This window comes from Euleptes europaea, chromosome 2 (genome assembly GCF_029931775.1).
Source record: "Euleptes europaea isolate rEulEur1 chromosome 2, rEulEur1.hap1, whole genome shotgun sequence".
NCBI lineage: Eukaryota > Metazoa > Chordata > Lepidosauria > Squamata > Sphaerodactylidae > Euleptes > Euleptes europaea.
In genome coordinates this window covers 119,036,024-119,057,837 of record NC_079313.1, presented here as the reverse complement: position 1 = coordinate 119,057,837, position 21,814 = coordinate 119,036,024, and the positions used below count along the sequence as shown (strand labels likewise).

The 21,814-nt window shown below is 45.8% G+C and overlaps 1 protein-coding gene across 1 annotated transcript in view; it reads left to right on the top strand.

Annotated features, from left to right (window-relative positions):
* PEDS1 (plasmanylethanolamine desaturase 1) overlaps nucleotides 1–21,814 on the top strand; it is a 47,241-nt gene that overhangs the window by 9,714 nt on the left and 15,713 nt on the right. The window contains exon 3 of the mRNA XM_056844882.1: nucleotides 15,655–15,774. Within this exon, the coding sequence (XP_056700860.1) occupies nucleotides 15,655–15,774 (120 nt within the window). The remainder of the gene's footprint in view (nucleotides 1–15,654; nucleotides 15,775–21,814) is intronic.

Here is a 21,814-nt window from a genome sequence, read left to right as displayed (position 1 = left end):
GTGCCAGGGATTGAACTTGGGTCCTTAGGCATCCAAAGCATGTGCTGTATCACTAGGTCAGAAGTGTTGGGCAGAGAGAAGGGTGGCCAGAAAGCAAATGCGTGCTAATCCTTTGGAAATCCTGTCCGTGGATAGCACATGCAAAAAGTTTGCTTCCTGTTTTCAGCTGTTCTCATGGCTTTATGTAGGCATCATAGGATAATTAGGACTGGCAGTTAGAATGCAGACTTGCAGAAACTTCATAACCTCTGCTGAAGTTTCTTATAGGCTGTTACCACACTTGTATTCCCAGCGATATATTAAGAGTTTGAAAATGTTATAAAAAATACTGTTCACACTTTGTTTGGCCCCTTTAGCTGTGAAGACGCCTTCCAACCATTTATAAGCCGTGGTATCCAAAAACCCTTTTAAAGCAATGTTTTTTTTATAACATTTTCAAACTTTTAATACATCGCTGGGAATACAAAGTGCGGTAACCCCCTCTTTAAGAAATAATCAGGTTCAGGTAAAATAATGGAAAAGGGGGAGACTGAGTTGGATTTATAGATCATGTGGTGGCCCGCATAGAGTTCCAGTATTTAGGAGGAGTTTAGATCAGTGCAGGGTTGGTATCTTGAAAGCTTGGTGGACTCCCTTAAAATTTCTGGCAGAGTGAAGTTCTTTAACTTGACATATGACAAGGTCTTTTTTTATATATATATATATATATAAATATATTTATTTTCATAATAAACACACACAAAAAAAGAAAAGAAAAAAGAAAAGAAAAAAGAAATACAAAGTACAAAACTCAAAAAAAATAAAAATTACAGATTCAGCGCACTGTTTCTCCATTAATACAATATTCAAATCTATCTATAAATCATACCGTGCCCTGAATCCAAACCACATCCCCCCACCACAGTGCCCTCCACAGGTCTTGGCCAGCCTGATTGGGAATCTGTGAAGTCCCGCCTTCAATCAAGGAAAGTCACGTACTTGCTGTAGTAACTCCCCAGGGCGGGAGGTCAGGCAGCGCATGTGGCAACACTGTCTCATGTGACTACGCCTTATAAGTGTTCTTTTTTAGGTCCCTTTCTTGTGCAATGAAAGACAAAACTCCACCCAGTCCAGGCTTCAAGTGAGTGAGGCTTGTGAATGCCGTTGCCTTGCAAGCTGATCTTCTTGATTTAATTCTGTTTGTCAGCCTGTCCCCTTCCACTTCTGAGCAGGGAGCGGTCATCTCCACAGTCTGCAAAGAATGAATATTGTTTTTGCATCTTACAAGATTTTTTTTTTTTACCAGTTTGCTTCTTGAGGGCAGACTTAGCATCCTGTTATTGTCGTCTTTACATGAGTGGATGTTTACTCATTCTAAGTAAGCAGAAAATTAGCATAGCTTTTGCATAGGGAAGTCTTGCTTCCTGAACCTCTTCGAGTTTTTGGAGAAGGTTAACAAGGATAAGGGTGATCCAGTAAACATTATATTTGGATTTCTAAAAAGTTTTTGACAAACTTACCGTAGAGAGATCACGATGGGTAGCCCTGTAAGTCTGTCAATAGCCATGGAAAAAATCAAGAGACTAGTAGCACCATAAAGACTAACAACATTTCTGGCACTGCTCAGTGGCTCACAAAAGCTCATACCCTGCCAGAAATGTTGTTAGTCTTTAAGATGCTACTGGTCTCTTGCTCTTACCCAATATTCTATGGTAAGATAATGGAAAAGCTTGGCAGTCATGAGATAAGTGGGTGGGTTTTGATTTAAAAATTGGTTAAATGACAGGAAGCGGAAAGTAAACTGACCGATCTCAGAATGAAGGGAAGTGGCATCCCACAATGATCAGTATTGGGATCAGTGATATTTAATTTGCTCATAAATGATCTGGAATTGGGAATGTATAACACATTGGCCAAGTTTGTAGATGGTAACCAATTATTCAGTATGGTGAAAAACAAAGCAGACTGTGATGAACTGTAGAAGGATCTGTCTAAATAAGAAGAGTGGCAATAATGTAGCAAATGAAACTCAGTGTAGGTAAGTGTAAGGTGATGTACACTGAAACAAAAATCCTAACTTTAAATATACATAGATGAGATCTGAACTGGGCAAGCTAGAAAGGGGGAAGGATCCAGAGATTGTAGTAGATATCTGGATGAAAATGCATTTGGGTTATGAGAGCAGTGAAAAAGGCAAAAGGCATGCCGGGGTGATTAGAAAGGGATTGAAAAGAAAATGGAAAGGATATATGATAAAAGTTTATAACAATACACAAGGAGTAGAGAAAGCGGATGGACAGAACTTTTCCCCTCTGTCTTATAATACTTTAATTCAGAGGCATTCAGTGAAGCTGATGGGCTGTGAATTCTCAACTATAAAGTGGAGAAAATGAGTTGGTGATTAAATTGTGGCATTCACTGCCACAGTGATATGGGCATAAATGGCTTTAAAAGTGGATTAGACAGATTAATGGAGGAGAGGTCCATCAGTGGTTCTAAGCCATGGTGAATAGAGCAAACCTCCACACACAGAGGCAGTAAACCTCTGAATATCAGTGCTTGGAGACAATAGCGGGATGGCCTTGGCCTTCATAACCTTGTTTGCTCTCCAGGGCAACAGGTTGGCCACTTGGGGAGTGACTGTGGCTCAGTGGTAGAGCATCTGCTTTGCAGGCAGAAGGTCCCAGGTTCAATCCCTAGCATCTCCAGTTGAAGGGACTCGGCAAGTAGGTGATGTGAAAGACCTCTACCTGAGACCCTGGAGAGCTGCTGCTGGTCTGAGTAAACAATACTGACCTTGATGGACCGATGGTCTGATTCACTATAAGGCAGCTTCATGTGTGTGACCATGCATGTGTGAAACAGGATCCTGGACTAGATGGACCACTGCCCTGATCCAGCAGGGCTCTTCTTATGTTGCCGCTATCCCGCCCTCCTCACTCACATCTGAACAGATGCCATATGATAAACATGAGCAGGTAGTTGGATCCCATTTGTGGCACCTTGATGGGCAGTTCGAGAAATTTACAGACTTCCTGGTCATGGGAGATGAGTGGCAATTTAGAGCAGTGAAACGTTCACAGGAGTGTACAGAACTTTAAAAGCAAGGTGCTGTGGCTCAGTGGTAGAGCCTCTCCTTGGCATGCAGAAGGTCCCATGCTCAATCCCTGGCCTCTCCAGCTAAAGGGACTAGGCGAGTAGGTGATGGGAAAGACCTCTATCTGAGACCCTGGAGTGCCGCTGCTGGTCTGGGTAGACAATACTGACCTTGATGGACCAAGGGTCTAATTCAGAATAAGGCAGCTTCATGTGTTCAGGTTTCTAGTTGCGGTAAGGTTTGAGCAAAGTCTGAGAAAGTAAGGTTTGGGCAAAGGTTTGGGCAAAGTCTGAGAAAGCAGAGGGAAGCTGGCAGTGTTGGACTTGTACAGATTTCGTGTTCTCCCAAAGGTACTATCCCATCTGCTTCCCCTTATTTTCCATGTTTTTCTGCCTGTTTTGCTTCATAATGGCTCCATGTTTTGCCAGTTACGTTTCCCGTGTATGCATTGTACGTCTGTGTAGTGAACAACATGCTGTTTATGGGTAAGATGAGCTTATGTGTGTATGTGATGGTTATTGTGCAAGTGTGAAATCGCAGCTTCACGTTACTGTGTTCGCTGAAAGACATATTGTAAATACAGGAGCAGTGTGTCTGCTTTGTATAAATTGGGATGGTGTGGCCCTCGGTCACTGCACATAGAGTGCACTTTCTGAAAATGAGGGGGATGTAATCAATCAGTTGGCGGGAGTAGTGGGTTGCTGCCCCAATTTTTGCATGAGCCTTTGCACACTCAAGCTCTTTTTTCTATCATACGCGTAGAAAGCTTGCGTACAAACAGCAGGTACTTCCACAGACTCTTCTGCATCCTCATCATGTAGAGATCAGGTTGGGGTCAGTGGGTGCGTTCCTGCTTTCCCCCCCACACACATTTCTTATGCCCACCTTTTGTTGAGCTATTTGGAATGCAGAACATGGACTTCTACGTGTAATGGATAGATTTCTTGAATTAAGACTGCAAGCATTTAAAGGTCATTTCTGGCTAGTTTGATTCTCTTTCAAAAGATCTAGAGCACAACGTAGTTGGTGTTGCTTCTATTTTAACAGTGTAGCAGGTTGTTTTGTCACGGTCAGACAAATTAATTGGAACCTCCTCCCCCTCCCCCCCCCCCCGCTAATGAGGGAGTTTTCTCCCCCTTAGCTGGAACTCTGTAAAAGCCTAGAAGCAGAGGTCACCATCTGAAGGTCCCTGGCACAAACCTATATTTGTGAAATCTAATTCTTGTGAAATCAGATTCTCCTGCCATACTGGGATCCTACATTGCTATTGAAGAGAGGAGAGAAGTATGTGAAAGCGGCAGCAATGGCGTTTTGCTAGCAGGCTGTGCTCAGAGCTGAAAGTTTGAGTCATGGCTCCATTTCCCCAACTCCATTTCCTTCCTGACCAGCACTCAAAGAAAAGTGGTTAGCAAAGTCTTAGCAAATGAAGCACTCTTATTTGAGAGTGCCATTATGGCCTGGAAAATAAAGTTTTTAACGGAGGCTTGAGAGTTCTGAGTTCGAATGCTGTTCAGCCATGGAGAATTGTGGGATGGCCTAAAAAGGTAGCGTTCAAAACACCCACCTGTCAGACTGCAGTAGGAGAAGCCTGTCTTTGCAGGGTGTGACAACTGGCTATTTGAGTGCTGTGGGGCCCATTCAGTCAAACCTCTAGCAGACAGAAGGAAGTTGTTTCTTTTGTCTCCCCCAACAGCCAAGGAGAGCTGTAGAGCCAGCGTGGTGTGGTGGTTAAGAGCGGTGGTTTGGAGCAATGGACTCTAATCTGGAGAACCAGGTTTGATTCCCCACTCCTACACATGAGCGGCGGACCCTAATCTGGTGAACTGGATTTGTTTCCCCACTCCTACACATGAAGCCAGCTCGGTGACCTTGGGCTAGTCTCAGCTCTCTTAGAGCTCTCTCAGCCCCACCTACCTCACAGGGTGTCTGTTTTGGGGAGGAGAAGGGAAGGTGATTGTAAGCCAGTTTGATTCTTCCTTAAGTGGTCGAGAAAGTCAGCATATAAAAACCAGCTCTTCTACTAATCTTCCCTGCTAATACCAAGGCATCTTCAGTTCTCTGCACATACCGTCCATTGTTTGTGGTTGTCTTCTCCATTGTTGTGGTTGTATTTTTGTAGTAGCAGTGATCTCAGAGATAGGTGTGGTGGCTCTGAGATCCTGTAACAGTTAAAAATAGATCTTGTAATAGCTAAACAAGGTCTGTGATATAATGTCATGCTCAGTATTTCCTCATTCAACTGTGGGGACTTCTTATTGGTATTGGTATTTATCTAAATGCTAGCTGGCAGCTCCCATGTTTCTTCTACAAGTCTACATTGTATAAGTTCATCTCCTAGTGTACAGTTTACTCACAACATTTCTCTGTGCAGTGATGTACATGATAGTATGCGGAAATTCATCATGTGAACCTGCCTAAAATGTCTGTTTTAGTATTTAATGGAAATTCCAGCTTCTGAATCTGTATTTACACTCTTCAGCAACCTGGATTTGCTCAAGTGTTACTGAGCTTGGCTCTGTTAGGATTACAAAAGGCCTTAAATGTGTGTTCAAAAGTGGTGGTTTTGTGGGATGGATTTGACAGCTCATTAACAGGCATGACATGGGAATAGCGGCTGCAGTAATACACAACTTCATGGGAGGGAAGATTGTTTTCTACCTTTCATCACATGGCCTTTGTGGACAATTTGCCAGCAAACGTCTTTTTTTTTAATCCCATAGTTCAGCCTAAATCTTCCAACGGAAGGAAATTTATTGCAGTCTTTAATAGCTGTGACAATTATTGATGCTTTCAGCAAAGGAACCCTGAATGGCAATTGGGCTAAAAGTTTTCCTATAAAGCAGGGGTGGGGAACCTTTTTTCTGCCAGGGGCCATTTGGATATTTATAACCTCATTCACTGGCCATACAGAATTATCAACTTAAAAATTAGTTTCTAAACAGTCTGCCAGTTCTGGTGAGATCTCCCCGAGAAGGTCAGGAAAGCTCCCACTATATCCTGGCCTTCTTTAAACTATGCAAAACTCAACTATTCAAGAAAGATTTTCTGTGCAGGGTTGGCCCTGGCTAGTATTTGGATGGGAGACCTCAAGGAATACCAGGGTCAAGACATGAAGGTATGCAATGGCAAAACACCTCCGAAAGTCTCTTGCCTTGAAAACGTTCCCCACCCTTGAATTAACAGATGTAGACCTCTAGGACTAAGTATGCCTCTCAAAACAGGAAGATACCACGTTAGTTAATGCAAGAGGATTCCTGAGAGCTGAAGCTTTGATCTGTCGAACTTTGAAAATTGCTGTAGTATCTGGGTGGGAGGCCTGCCGGCGAGCAGGCAGTGGTTCCCCTCCGCATGGGAAGGGCAGGCAGGCGTCCGGTTTCAGGCTACAGGTTGCCAGCTGTGGGTGCGGCACGTGCCCCCCAGTGGCAGTTGCGGTTTCCTAGCGCTTCGCCTCCCAGCCAGCTGTTTGCAACATCTTCCCCCCCCCCCAGCACAAGAGGTTCGTCTTCGGTGCAGCCCCACATGTGGGACTGCTCCTGCGTGTAGGCCTGCCGCTGGAAAACTTTTACTAGCCTCAAACCTCAAAGTGGGGATGCCCCTCCCCTTGGCAGGCGGGGTCAGCTTTCACGCCGAACTCCCGCTTGCTCCTGGGCGGGGCATCCGCCCCTCCTCCCAGTTCCTTTTTTGCTGCCGCCAAGAACGGAGCTTTTCTTCGTCTTCCTCCGATTCTTTTCTTCACCTATCTTCTTCTGTGAGTTATCGTTACCGGAGCTGCCACTTAGGTCCACTTAGCCAGCCCGCGCAGTTGTATATTTGTGAGGATAAACCCAGGGAGAGGAGATCCTCAGTTTGCCTCGGTCCCCTTGGCCGTGTGCTGAGGGCTGTGATGGCTCCAAAAACCCCATTCAAGCTGTGTCCTAAGTGCGCCACCAAGATCCCACACTCAGACCAGCACGAACTGTGTCTAATATGTTTAGGCGAGGGGCACAAAGTGTCTAAATGTGCCATCTGCCAAGGCTTCTCCACCCGAGCCCGTAACGCCCGTGCTAACCGATTGAACGCGGAGTTGTGGAAGAAGGCTCTGACGGCCCCCTCCTCGTCTGCTGGATCCAGGACTCTAGGAGACACGTGGTCAGTCCGCTCGGAACCGACCCCCGGATCCGACTTGGATCCGAAGCCCTCAGATCCGAAGCCCTCGGATCCGACGTCTCAGTCGGATCCAACCCATGTATCCAAGAAGCATAAGACCAAACATAAGGGTAAACGTTCCGGTTCCGGGTCCTCCTCTAAGGCAGTACTCCCTGCCCGTATGAGTCTGGATACAAGATCCCACCAACCGTTACCTGTTCAGGCACCGAGGACGCCTTCTTTCCACTCTGGGTCTCCCCTGCAATGCTTCTCAGATACTGAGGTAGACCCGCTGGACGACCCGCTGCTTCTCTCGGATCCGAACCTGTCAGATCCGAGCCCCCCGAATCCAATCCTTTCGGAACCTACCCTTCCGGATCCAAGGAAGACTCCTCAACCGTCCACATCCTTCACTCAACCAACAATTTCACCTGAGCTAGTTAAGGACTGGATTGAATTCTGTAGGTTCCGTTAGCTCACTATACAGGGAAAGCCGCTGGTTTTGCAGACCCCACAGCTCCCTTCTCCCTTCATGCCTTTGACCCAGAGGAGTCCTAGGGTAGAATCAGACCCAGAGGATTCTGAGACCAGGGAGTCTGGAAAGCTCTGAAGGAATTTCAGAACCATCCCCTGATGAGCTAGTAGGCGACACAGAAGCTGTGTCCCCATCTGAGGATCTGAAACTCAGGACTGAACAGATGATCAGGATGGCAGAGGCTTTGGACATTAATATCTCCACCTCCGATAATAAACCAAAAGATAAGATCCTCAGTCGTTTACACCCAGATTCTCCAGGTATAGCTGCTTTCCCTTTTCTGGAGGGCCTCACTGAGGTTACTCAGTCTGGAAGAAGCCAGCTTCCATTCCTCCTTCATCCAAGAAGATAGAAAACCTATACAGAGTCAAACAGGACTCCGCTGGATTTCTGACGGTGCACCCAGCCTCGTCCTCTATTGTCACCGGGGAGATGCAGGCCAGACTAAGACAGGGGCAACACTCTACACCTTCTGACAAGGAGAGTAGATGTCTGGACCAGCTAGGCAGGAGAACTTACACTTCAGCTGCCCTAAATTTTTGGATCGCTAACTATCAAACGATAATGGGCGGCTATCAGCTATTCCTATGGGAGAAAGCCGCACCCCATAACGAGCTACTTCCTGAGGAATCCAGGTCAGCCCTAAGATTGATTCAGTCGGAAGCCACCCGTCTTTCCAAGCAAGAGATAAATGCAGGCAAGCATGCAGCTGAAATTGCAGCCAGAACCATGGCTTCAGCAATCACTTTGAAACGTCATTCCTGGCTATGAACCACAGCCCTTCCTATGGATACGAGATCCCAGGTTGAGGACCTTCCGTTTGAGGGCGACACCTTATTCGCTGCCAACACGACTGAATTTCTAACGAACATCAAGAAAGACCGTCAGACTGCAAAGTCTCTGGGTATTACTTCTTCATTCCAGCCCCAACGTGACAAGTTCCAGCAGAGTCACCAGAGTTTTGGTACTCCGTATCAGAGAACACAGCGATACCAACGGTTCCAACCATATCCTCCCCAAGGAAGGTTCTATCAACAAAGCCAACGTAGGCCTCCCTTCAAACAACGCTCCACCTCTGGCCTACAACGAAAGGAACAGAGGCAGCATACACAAAAATTCTATTACCACAAGCTAGCCAAGGAGATCTACCTTTCCTGAATAGGCTAGCTAAGTTCAAGGATGCCTGGGGCTCCATTTGTTCGGACTCTTGGGTCCTCAGGGTTATTGCGGAGGTTTACCGATTAGAGTTTAAGTTTACCCCAGTTTGCTCTCCAGCTAGTTCTGCTAGAGACAATCCGTTTCCTACCTTTGCACCACAGTTAGAAGAACTCCTGTTGAAGGGTGCTGTCCAAGAAGCTTCTCCACTCTGTTCTGGATTTTTCTCCAGAATCTTTATGGTGGACAAAAAAGATGGGGGCTCCAGACCTATTATTGATCTTCGTGTTCTTAATAAATGCTTAAGAGTTTCTAAGTTCAGGATGGTTTCCCTGACTTCTGTTATGGAGCTTATCTCCCCTAACACGTGGTTTGCTGTGCTAGATCTTAAAGATGTGTACTTCCACGTGTCTATACACCCGGATCATAGAAGGTTTTTGATGTTTAAATACGGAACAAGAGTTCTCGTAGGTTACCCAGGCTGTATAACCGTGGTCTTGGTATTTTCTTTCCTGACGTTTTGCCAGCAGCTGTGGCAGGCATCTTCAGAGGAGTAACACTGAAGGACAGTGTCTCTCAGAGTCAAGTGTGTAGGAAGAGTAATATATAGTCAGAAAGGGGTTGGGTTTGAGCTGAATCATTGTCCTGCAATAAGTAACAAAGGTAATGTGCTAACCATTGTCCTGTAAGTATCAAGATAATGTGCTAATGAGGGTGTGGTATGTTAATATGGAACCATTGTATCCTGAAGTGATCTGTTAATGTGTGAAATCCAATGCTAATCTGCATGGCTATTGTTGACTGTAGTCTTTGTTAGTCTGGAGGTTTTCAAGACAGGAAGCCAAGCCTTATTCATTCTTAAACTCTCTTCTTTTCTGTTAAAGTTGTGCTGATGCTTATGAATTTCAATGGCTTCTCTGTGCAATCTGACAAAATAGTTGGTAGAATTGTCCAGTGTCTTGGAATAAGACCCTGACCAAGTCAGGCCTCACAGTGTTTTCCGTGAGGGTGCATTTGCTGCCCTGTCTGCCTTTCATGACAAGGTCGAGGGTCGCACTGTCTTTTCGCACCCACTGTCCAAGCGTTTTCTAAAGGGGCTCAATAATTTCTTTTCCCCTATCCCTAGGTTGACACCTCAGTGGTCCCTTTCCACTGTTTTGGCTAGGCTGATGCTCCGTCCGTTTGAACCACTGGCTCACACACAGATGTCTTTCCTTTCGGCTAAGGTGGCATTCCTCATCGCAGTCACATCTACCAGACAGGTGGGCGAACTAGCAGCCTTAAGAATTGATAGCTCTTTCCTCAGAGTATATAATGAGAAAGTGGTATTACACCCCAGCATCAAATTCAGACCTAAGGTAATCTCTAGTTTTCACATGGCACAGGACCTGGTTCTCCCAGTGTTCTTCCCACACCCGACTTCTTGAGCCGAGAAGGCCCTACACACACTAGACCTCAAGAGAGCCATTATTTACTACATTGATAGGAATAAACACTTTAGAAAATCAAATTCATTTTTTATTTGTTATCAGGGACCTAAGAAGGGGAAGGCTTCATCTTCCCAGTCCATAGGTAGATGGGTAGTCTCTGCCATTAGGACCGCCTATAAAACAGGCAGGGGTAGCATGTCTGCTAGAAGTTAGAGCTCATTCCACCAGGGCACAGGGCTCTTCCGCCGCTCTCCACAGGAGGATTCCCATCGGTGACATCTATAAAGCGGCGACATGGGCGTGTGAAGACATGTTTGTCAAGCATTATGCGTTGGACCTGCAGGCCAGGAAAGACGCAGACATGGGTAGAGCGGTTCTCCAGACGTTGTTCGCTTAAGTTCAACACCCACCTCCTGATGGTAAGCTTGCTAATATCCCACATGTGGGGCTGCACCGAAGACGGAAGATGAAAACAAAGTTGCACTTACCTGTAACTGCTCCCTCCGACCCCGCTGTCGACCTAGAGAGAAAAAAAGAGAATATAATAGATTGAATAATGAAAGAGCGTAATTCTGTCCAGAGGAGAGACATGATACCAGATTGGGCAACCCCTAACCTTGGGCAGTTTCTCTAACCTTTCCCTTGGTTTTGGCTGGTTATTTTTTATTGCTTGGTCGGCGGTGGGCAAGGAACTGGGAGGAGGGGGAGATGCCCCGCCCAGGAGCACGCGGGAGTTCGGCGCAAAGGCTGACCCTGCCTGCCAAGGTGAGGGGCATCCCCACTTCGAGGTTTGAGGCTAGTAAAAGTTTTCCAGTGGCAGGCCTGCGCGCAGGCGCAGTCCCACATGTGTGTCTGCACCGAAGACGTCAAGTAACAGCAGTTACAGGTAAGTGCAACTCTGTTTTTCAGGAGCTCCCTTACAAAGCGGCACCATTGAAGGCTCGCCGCTCGGTGTGGGAGGAGGCAAGGATATTTCTTTAAGGCCGACCCGCCAGAGCACGGCAGGTGGACTGGGTGGCCAGCACCCGGGCCACCTTAAGAGGGGAAGCGGGCTGAGAGCGCAAGAGGAGACCTGAGTGAAGCTGTTTGACTCTTTTCCCGTTGCTACAGAGAAACATCCGTTTATGTACGGGAGGTTATGCCTTAGATTTGCTGCTCTCTAGATGTTTGCCTTGGCAGGGCCAGACCAAATGATTTCACAGGCCTTAAATGGCCTGCGGGCTGGACGTTCCCCACCCCTGCTATAAAGGAAAGTCTGCATACTGTTATCTAAGGATTAGTGATTTTCAGCTCCTCAGTTTCCTGTGTTACTTAGCACTTGTGTGGTGGCCACTGCCAGTGCAGTGGTCTCGTTTGGTGCCTGTGTTTTGAAGACGGCAGTAAACTTATGATAGATGCCAAAATATCCTTGCTTTAAAGTTTTTTCATTAGTGTTGCTTGGTTGTTGTAGGAAGTGTTGTACTCCATGAAGCTGGAGCGCTAGTGTTTTGGTTGTCTTTTTTAATATGTGTAGAAACTGGTAAGCACTGTAAGCCTGGTGGGTTGCCTGGTATTTGCGCTGGGATAATCTAAATGTGTAGAAACTACTCCTGATTAACTTATGCTGTGACAAGTGAAGTGCTACCTCCAGTCATGGCTTGCCATGTGGTAGACAGCACATTTGTTTTTGTGTTCACAGAGAGTCTGCTAAAGGGAGGTCTACTGTGTTGGTTTTGGGGTTAAATGTCCTGTAAAACAGGAAACTGGTTTTAGTCAAATTGAGTCACATGGACAGTGCTGGAGGTACCCTGTATTTATATGTGGGGTTACAGGGTTGCTTGCCCTAACCTGGATGTCCCAGGCTAGCCCAATCTCATTAGATCTCAGAAGGTAAGCAGGGTCAGCCCTGGTTAGTATTTGGATGGGAGACCACCAAGGAATACCAGAGTTGCTATGCAGAGGAAGGCAATGGCAAACCACTTTGGTTATTCTCTTGCCTTGAAAACCCCAGAAGGGGTCGCCATAAGGCAGCTGCGACTTGACAGCACTTTATATGTGCACACGCACGGTTGCTAATAAGGGCACAGTAGACACACACCGCAATTCTTCCTTTTCAAAAATGCTGTCGCTCCAAAATGGCATGCTTTTATTTCTTGTCTTATCTCTGAAGGCTCAAGAGCTCTAAACAACATTTGACTCTCTTTCCAGTGTATAAGGAGTGACTTCTGAAAAATAATTTAATTTTGCAGCATCCCATGCTTTGAACCTTAAATGGCAGGGCTTTCTTCACAGGCAGCTTGAACATGAGCCTCCCTTGGGAGAGCATGCAAGTGCCACGGGGCTTCCCACATCGTCATCTTAATTGTTCCTTGTGGACTTATCCATTTAGCTCTTCTATTTAGGGTAGCTGCTCCTCTGCAGAATGTGGGTATTAATTAACTTATTTGGATGCCATGGAGGCTCTTAGAACAATAGCATATTGTGACCCTCTGCTGCTCTGACAACCTGACGTTGTGCCAGGGTTTTGCTTTTTAATAACTCTTCTACCTGTGCCCACAAGCTGGATTGACCTCCATAACATTCTTTGCCAGGGATGAGTATGTGTGAGCTAAAGATACAATTCTGAGCCTGCTGTGATCATTCTTTTTGTTTTTAATCCTCAAGTCTCAGTTGACTTACAGCAACCCTGTAGAGTTTTCAGGGCAACGGACATTCAGAGGTGGTTTGCCACTGCCTGCCTCCGCGTCAAGACCCCTGGTATTCCTTAAAGGTCTCCCATCCAAATACTAGCCAGGGCCCATCCTACTTAGCTTCTGAGATCTGACGAGGTCAGCCTAGCCAGGGGCTATCCAAGGTCAGGGCAGGATCCGTCTAGGTGGTTAAATTTAAAAGGGCAAATGGCATGGCATCTTATACCTTAAAAGGGAGAATTTCATGTACCTTTCCCCCCACTCCAGGAGCTTTCATACATTTGCTCTGATCAGTGTTAACTTTGTGTGGTATTTACTAATTTCATGTATACTGTACCTCCCCCCCCCAGTGGAGATCCAGAGCTCCTTACATCGTTCTCCTCTCCTCCTTTTTATCCTCACAACAACCCTGTGAGGTAGGTTAGGCTGAGAGTGTGTGGCAGGCCCAAGGGCAGAGTGAAACTCAAACCTGAGTCTCCCAGGTCATTGTCTGACATTCTAAGCCCTCCAGCCCACTGGCTCTGAGCTTGTCTGTTCCTTGTGCCATGCAGATAATTATTAGAAGGATAACTGCAGAGTTGCAGCTCATATGATTCTCTCCCCACCCCAGTCATTTTGGAGGGAAGAATATTACAAACTGAACCTCTTCAAGATTTAGGATTCATGTGCAGTGTCTGGTTAACATTAGATGCTTGCATGATTGTGAGGAGGGTGGTGCGCATAGTCCATCATGTGACCAGGGCTGGCCAAAATATAGTTTTTTGAGTAAATTCAAATAAGAAAGGCACAGATGTAAGTCATGTTGGCAGTTTCTAGAAAAGATGTAGTGAAATTTCTCCTTGTCCCTCTTTTTTTCTTTCGACAGGAGAATAACATTGAACACATGAAGCTGCCTTATACTGAAGGCAGTATAAGGTCCATCAAAGTTAGTATTGTCTACTCAGACCAGCAGCTGCTCTCCAGGGTCTCCAGCAGAGGTCTTTCACATCACCTACTTGTCTAGTCCCTTTAACTGGAGATGCCGGGGATTGAATATAGGACCTGCTGCATCCCAAGCAGATGCTCTGCCATTTTGCCACAGCCCCTCCCCAAAGAATTCGTCTATGTATTGGAAGAATATGTCTACAAAATTCTTGGGAAATGCATTAAGTTGGCACTTGTCCTCTATAGTACATACAGTTTGAAGGTTTTTGGGTTTTTTTAAAGCAGAGATGTCTCTGCGGCTGTTTGTTTTTCAGCTCTGTAATCAGTTGGCGGGTGGTATTTACACAGAGGCCCACTGGTGCTGTTATTTCCAGGAATGCTCCTTCACAATCTCCAGTGCTCTCACCTGAGGCCAGAACGCTCACTTTCTTCTTTGGGATGGGGAGTATAGGAACAGAGTGTACCTGCTGTTATATTGTACTTTGATCCGATGTTTTCTCTTGGAACCTTGACTGAAGGAAGAAACAGGAGACCCAGTAGCATATCCCAAACTCATATTATTGTGTCTAAAGGTCAGGCTCCTTATGGTGTCAACACCTTGGGGGCATTGTCCCCTCTGGAGTGTTCATATTAACTTTTTCAGCTGTGCGGCCTGAACTCTGTCCTTCCCATGACTTTCATGTTGCTTTGATTCATCCACGATTTGCATTCAACAGCTGTCTCAAACTCCCAATAACAATGAGGCACTCCAAGTTCTAATTATATTATGGCTTGTAATTATATCGTGGCTTGTGGTGGGTGCATTTCCACTGCCTTTCAGACATGGTGTAAAATTATATCAGGGCTCTACAGGGTTACGGCTTTTTTTTTAAGTCTGTATTCAGCAGACCTCTCTGCCTCTGGCATGGAAGAAGACATATACTGGAAGACAAAAGGGGCCTAAAATTTGGAAAACCCCACCCCAGTGGGCTTGTTCTCAGTATCAAAAAGTCATTTCTTGTGTCTCATGGAAAATGTGAAGTATACTTATCTGCCGTTTGGTAATTCCGATACAGTACACTTTCTGGGTATTTTTCAGATTAAATGCAATTTAAATTGTCGTTGAAATACTGTGCTGCTCTGAAGATTGATGGTGCCACCCCCAAACAATGTGAACAGGGGTTTCCATTTGTGGTAATCCAGAGGTGTTTAATAAGTGAATATTTGTCTCCATGATGATGGAAGTGTAGAAAGCACATCCACCACAGAGGAGTCAGGTTCATCAATACATAGTAGCAGAATATCCTAAAGGAAACGACCTTATTTAATTCAATGTAAAGCAGGGGTGTCAAACATAAGGCCCGGGGGCTGGATCCGCCCCCCTGAGATCTCTTATCTGACCCACGAACCAGAAGAGGCAGCCATCCCCCTAGTCTGGGCTGGCGAGGCATGTCCGAGCCTGACCAAGTGACATTTATCTCGTATCCAGCCCTCATAACAAATTAGTTTGACATCCCTGATGTAAAGCATTTGTTTGCTGCTTTTTGTCTTATTCCCAGTCTTACTGCCTAGAAAATCACTGTGTGGTGTTCCTGCCAATAGCTTTTATCCTATTGCTCAGGGGTTGTAAGGAAGGCACATTTGTCTGTCCGGCTCTTACTGTCAGCTAGTATTTCAGAATGAGCTGGAAAAACGTTTCACTGCTTTGGGCATTCATTACAATTTCAATAAATGGAATTTCCCCCTTTTTTTGTTGAACAGGGAAAAGGTTGCAAGAGTGGATCAGTGTCATCTTATGTTTTTCTCTGATGACTTTCAACTTCTACAATCTCATCTTCTGCGTGAGATGGGAACATGCACTCTCCGTTATTGTTGGGATATGTAAGTATGAGCTGTTTGTAGTAAGAAATCTTTTCTGGAACTACTAAAATTCATGTTTGCGAACACAACCATCATAATCTAAAACACATAGCAGAATTTTTAGTGTCCTAACTAGACCAAGTATATATTTATCTGCAGCTGTGGGGTGAATGCAATAAGATTTGGAATTTCCTCCCCCCAAATTTCCCCCCCTACTTTTTCATAAATCTAGCTTATGGGTAGAAATGGGGCATTAAACTTAAAAATGCTGGTTTTTAAGCTGAGGATGGTGTTGTTGTAGTCCTTAGTGTCAGCCTAGGATCTGAAAGACCCAGATTCAAATCCCCGCTCCTATATGGAAATTTGCCTCACAGGCTTATTGTGAGGATAAAATGGAGAAGAATTACGTAAGCCACTTTGGATCCGGGGAGGAAGGTGGGGTGTAAATGAAGTAAATAAGTCAAAGCTTAACTATGAACTTGGGCAGTAGTCACTTAATTTGTACAGTCAAGTACCACCGTAACAAACATAATTATGATTAAAGTGTCCCGTAAGAGTCAGTCTTGGACCCTGTCCTGGGTTCTGAAAAACATTAACCAGACCGTAAAGGGCAGAGAAGAGTTGATAAACAAAATGTCGTTGGGTTGTGTTTGTTGGTCTGGAAGAACATCTCCCTGGAACAGCTGTGTCTCCAAGCTCTTCTGGTTGTAATGAGGAACTGAATAAGCTGGATCTGCTTTGAGTGCTGCCTGAGCATACGGTCTCCCTAAATGGCATGACACCTTAATTCCCTTGTCTCAGCACTGAAGCAGAGAGGTGTTGGAACATTTGGTTTACTGATGTATTCAATGGGTGGTGATAAGACCACGCATTAATTGGACAGAACTCTTTGAGAAGCAGACTTGAGTGCTTCCTGCATTGGAAACACTCAGTACAGATATTTGCCTGTGTTTGAGCAGTGATGGCTTTAAGTTTCATAACATGACTGAGTACTGGAATCTTACAATGCAGAAGTGAAGCATCTTGACTTGTACGTGATCATGACCCCCACTCAGAAACTAGTGTTCATTCTCTCTGGTTATTAAGATCACCTGTACATCTCTTGTAGTTAATAGCTTTTACATTTCAGAGTCTGGTTTGCTTGCTTGAAAGTTTAATGAGTTGTAGAGAGAGCTGACCTTGGAATTTTAGCTCACTGAAGTGAGATGCGTGCATTCCTGACAAAAGGCTTGTGTTCAAAACAAAGTATGCTGCCCGTCCTTCACCTTGAGGCTCAACAGAGGGTGTTTTCAGTTCTTTCATTAGCTTTGAGGTTTTGAGGGGGGAAATATTACAAAAAGCTTTACGTGTACTTAATTATAAAACCTTCCAGCGCCGAGGCACAGTAATGGGCAGGAGGCCATAGGTGCTTTGTGTAATTCCCTTGTTGTCAAAGTTCAAGAACCAAGCACTAGATTCAAAAGTTATTTTGCAATATCTGTTCATGTACCATCTTTCCAACAGTGTGGCAAGATAAGGTGAAATGCCGAGTACTGAACTCCTACTGTTGGTGTTAAGACTGATCAGCAGCTTCCTAGATGCACTACCTAAAGGGCGGCAAGCTGTTTTTGGAATCAAACATGAACTAAAAGTAGTCACTGATTTATAATGTCTCGCAGCAGGTTAGTACTATGCTCTGTGGAGATGCAGGGGTGTTTTTTTTGCTTGCCGTATTAGTGTAGATTAGCAGTCTTGGTCCTCAGAGTTTCTGAAAACGTGCACAGAGTAGCAAATGCTCTAATGTCTTCTCTCCTGTTCACTACACTTGGTATTTGCATGCGCTGTAGGCATCAGCAGGTTGCACATACCCTTTCTCCATGTTAATAACTTAAAAAGCAGCAATGCTTTTCTTTTTCTGCATTTTGTGTTTGCTGATTAGAGAAGCCCTGCAGGGTTCTAGAGGCAAGATACATTTCTAGAGGTGTCAGAAAAGCTGTTACCTTCTGTGTGGTATGAATGTGCTTTTGTTAGATCCCCTGACGCTTACCACCTTTGAACGCCCTTGATTTCATTGCCTGAAGATATTCTCTCCCTCTGCTTCTCCCTACAGTGCAGTGAGATTAAACTGAAATAAGATTGCTTTCTGCAGTTGAAGGTTACAGACATTGGTGGGACGCCCCCCCCAAACCCAGAGAAATAAGAGCCAGTATTGTGGTTAGTGAAGAGCCCCATGGCGCAGAGTGGTAAGCTGCAGTACTGCAGTCCAGGCTCTGCTCACGACCTAAGTTCGATCCCAACGGAAGTTGGTTTCAGGTAGCTGGCTCAAGGTTGACTCAGCCTTCCGTTCTTCCGAGGTCGGTCAAATGAGTACCCAGCTTGCTGGGGATAAAGGGAAGATAACTGGGGAAGGCACTGGCAAACCACCCCGTAAACAAAAAAGTCTGCCTAGTAAACGTCAGGCTGTGACATCACCCAATGGGTCAGGAATGACCCAGTGCTTGCACAGGGGACCTTTACCTTTTTAATATAGTCAGTGAGTAAACTAGACTTGTGGCCTCCATGAAGTAGGGTTCACAGGCCCTTTGTCCTCTGTTAAGCCGGTTAAACAGCAACAGCAAGGAAAAGAGAACGTCACTGTGAACACAGTTAAAGGTCTTTAATTGGCCAGTTGAGCACACAGGACCTTTACCTTTTATTGTGGTCTGCGAGGGCGTCTGGAAAGACATCATTTCAAGATCCTACTCAGCCATGAAGGGTGACGTTGAGCTACTTATTCTCTCTGCCTAACCTACCTCCCATGGTATAAGGAAGGACAGGAGAGCCATGTTATCTGTGCTGGAGGAACAGCGTGATACAAGTGTAACAGGAAAATAATTTGGTCGATTCTTAACTGATAAAAATGACTAAATACATTTTTTAAGGTTTACAAACAACATCCCTGGTCATGGCATTGCTTGGTGTGTGTTTAAGATTGCTCCCTTGCTTTATTATTCAAGGTTAAGGGTGTGGGTGCGTAGAATTGACCTCAGAGGGTGTTAAATTTTCCCTGTCCTCACAGGGTGCTTTAACCTGTTTAAAGAGCTGCCTTCCAAGTAGTGATCATGGCCCTTCAGTGAATTACAGATCCCCGCCTGTCAGGGTGCGTGCCCTATAGAGCCGGGGTGTCAAACATATGGCCCGGGGGCCTGCTTTGGCACCTTCAGAGCCTCTAGCCAGCTGAGGCAGCCACCCCATCCCTGCACAGGCCTGATCTGGGTTGGCGAGGCATGGCCCAACACAAGTGACATTTATGTTCTTTCTGGCCCTTGTAACAATTTGAATTTGACACCCCTTCTCTAGAGCCACTACTTTGGTTGCTGCTTTTTTGGAAGGTCTTTGTATGTAACTTCCTCCTCTGTGCTGCTGAGATCCCAGCTGATGAGCTAGCTGCTCATAGCCTTGTTACTAGAGGCTATGACTAATATTTAATGTACACTGTTGACTTCAATAAGGCTCTTAACAGTTTGGTTTAACTAAGTTATATGTGTGAGCTTTGAGTCACTTGTTTCTAAACTTTGGTACCTCTGGGGATACTGGAGCAATCGTGCAGTGCATGAAGAGAGACGCTTCTAATGGCAGCAGCACTGATGCAGAGATAAAGGGCTTCCTTGAAGCTTGCTCTTGACTTCCTGTTTGGCAGCAACAGTTGCTGGCCCCACCTGTGTAGATGAGTCTTGCTAGAAATTGGGGCAACAGTGGCAGTCAATAGGGAAGATGTAAAAGTAGGCCTAGAAATTATAACAAATAGAAATGAAAGCCATGTTGGAACAAGCCATGGGGAGGGGAGAATAATTGGGGGTTACTTTTATGTGTGGGAGGGGGAGTTGTTGTATAGGCCTGGGAAATTGCAACAGAGCTTTGAAGGAAGCAGCGGCTTCAACTTCCCAGTAGTGATGTGATTTTTTTGGAAAATTTTAAATATTGACGTAGTGTTTGCAAAAGAAGGCAAGTACACCACGTACAAGCATTGAGGTTTGTCCATACTTCATATCCTGCATTTAGTCCATCTAGAAGAGGGGTTCCCAAACTTTTTGGGCCACTGCCCCCTTGGTTCCACCAACTCAACCCCAGCTCCCCCTACTCTATCCAACAACACAGTTGAAGGGGCCTCTTAGTGCCCCCTAGGTAATCCTACCGCCACCAGCGGTTGGTACTACCCACTTTGGGAACCACTGATGTAGAATGATTGATTTGCAGGACAACAGCCCTGGCAAGTATATTTACATATGTGGGTGGGGTGGAAAATTTTCAACAGAAAAACATAGCACTTGAAAGCTTTGTGACCATGTCACTGTTTCCCAGCACTTCACGTGACCTGAAAGTGGGAAGTACAGGTTGAATAAGCTGAAAATGTTAGTAGTTCAAAAGCATTGTTGGAAGTGATAGTTGTGCGAGATAGGCACAGGAATTTTTTCCATCGTACTTAATTGTGCTTATGAAAGAACACTAGGAAGTTCAGCGCTGAATGGTCTATTGTTTGCATGCACAGTGAACCTATTGCTGTGCTCAGAGGCTGCACATGAACAAAGAATATTCTGTTTGCTTGTCAAGACTTGCACGAAGGCGATAGCACAGTTTCTCAGGGAACCTCAGTGGGAACATTGATCAGGTTGTAACTGTGTAATAGGGGAGTGGGCCTGGGATTTGAACTGTGGACTGGTGTAGGAATGGATTGATATGTGGAGCTAGGGTAGAAGCTACAGGTAATCACAAGGCCTTCAAGTAATAGATTGTTCTCTCTCTGAGGAGGAAGGCACCTTGGTATGGGTGATTCCCACCAGTTGCTTAGAGAGGCAAGACCGGTTTCTCTGGCTTTCTGTCTTCTGGGTGAGAGATGCCCTGGCTCAGTTGGCTTCCTGCCTCGGTGGGCAGGGCAGCTTCTGAGCAAGCTCCTTGCCTTTCTCTTTGCCTTTTCTCCTTACAGCGATCTCAGACTTCAAGAGCCATCTGTCCTCTTACCCCCTTCACACCTCCTCTTGGCTTTCTTCACTCCCTCCTCCTCTTAATGGGACTGTCTCAGAGGCCCTGGCTGGGGTTATGGAAGAGACGAATTCCTCTCCAAGGACAATGGGGACTCTCTCTCCTTCCATCTGTATCTCATGGAGAGCTCCCCCAATGAGTCTGGCCTGGAGCGTATTAGGAAGACAGCTGTGGCTCAAAAACGAGCATGCATAAAAACTGTGAAAAAGGCATGAAAATGGCATCTCAGGGAGCTACAGTGACATGCCAGGCTTCTCTTTCAGGGGATTACAATGACATGCCAGGCTTCTCCATTGTTCCCTCCCTGACTCAGACTCCCTAACCACCAGAGCAGATCTTCAAGGGGGCAATGTGCACTCTCCCTCCCACCCCTTCTGAGGTTGTGGACAGGTGGAATCCTTTCTCGGCTGAGATTATGGGAGTTCTAAGGAGAGCCATGAATGAAGTGCTGTAAGGGACATAAGAGTGCTCCTCCCCCACCCCATCTCAGGGGCCCAACCACCCCAACCTGAGGTCACCCTCTCCTGCCACCAGGGAAGGATCCAGACACAGGGAGGAACATGCTTCATCCTGTTAGGACCTTTGTTCTCAGTGACCCACCAAGGCGGCTGGCAAAACCTCTTCCTTCACTGCCCAGGGCAGCCCCTTAGGAAGGGAAAGCCTTTACTCACAGTCAGAACCCAAGAAGGAGGAAGAGTTCTCCTCAGAGGAGGAGCCCATAGTTGTCTATATTGAACAGGCATATGGGATGCTCGATGACGACCACTCCCTCTTATCCAACGCCATCCTGGCCCTAGACCTCATAGAAATCCCTGACTCTGGAGAGCAACCCTCAGGGAGTAAATCCAGGCCTAGGGGGAACAAGGAATTCCTTCCCAGGGCTCCCTCCTCAGAGCTTCTTAGTGGTTCTGAACCCTGGATGTGTGTGGCCTTATACTACTGACCTGCTTCATTTTTCCTTCTCAGCCTGTTGAGAGATGCCTGCGGCTATGCCACAGGGTAACTATAAGTTACGCCATAAATTTGAGGTAGAAACTGGTGGACAGGATGAAAGGTGCATCAG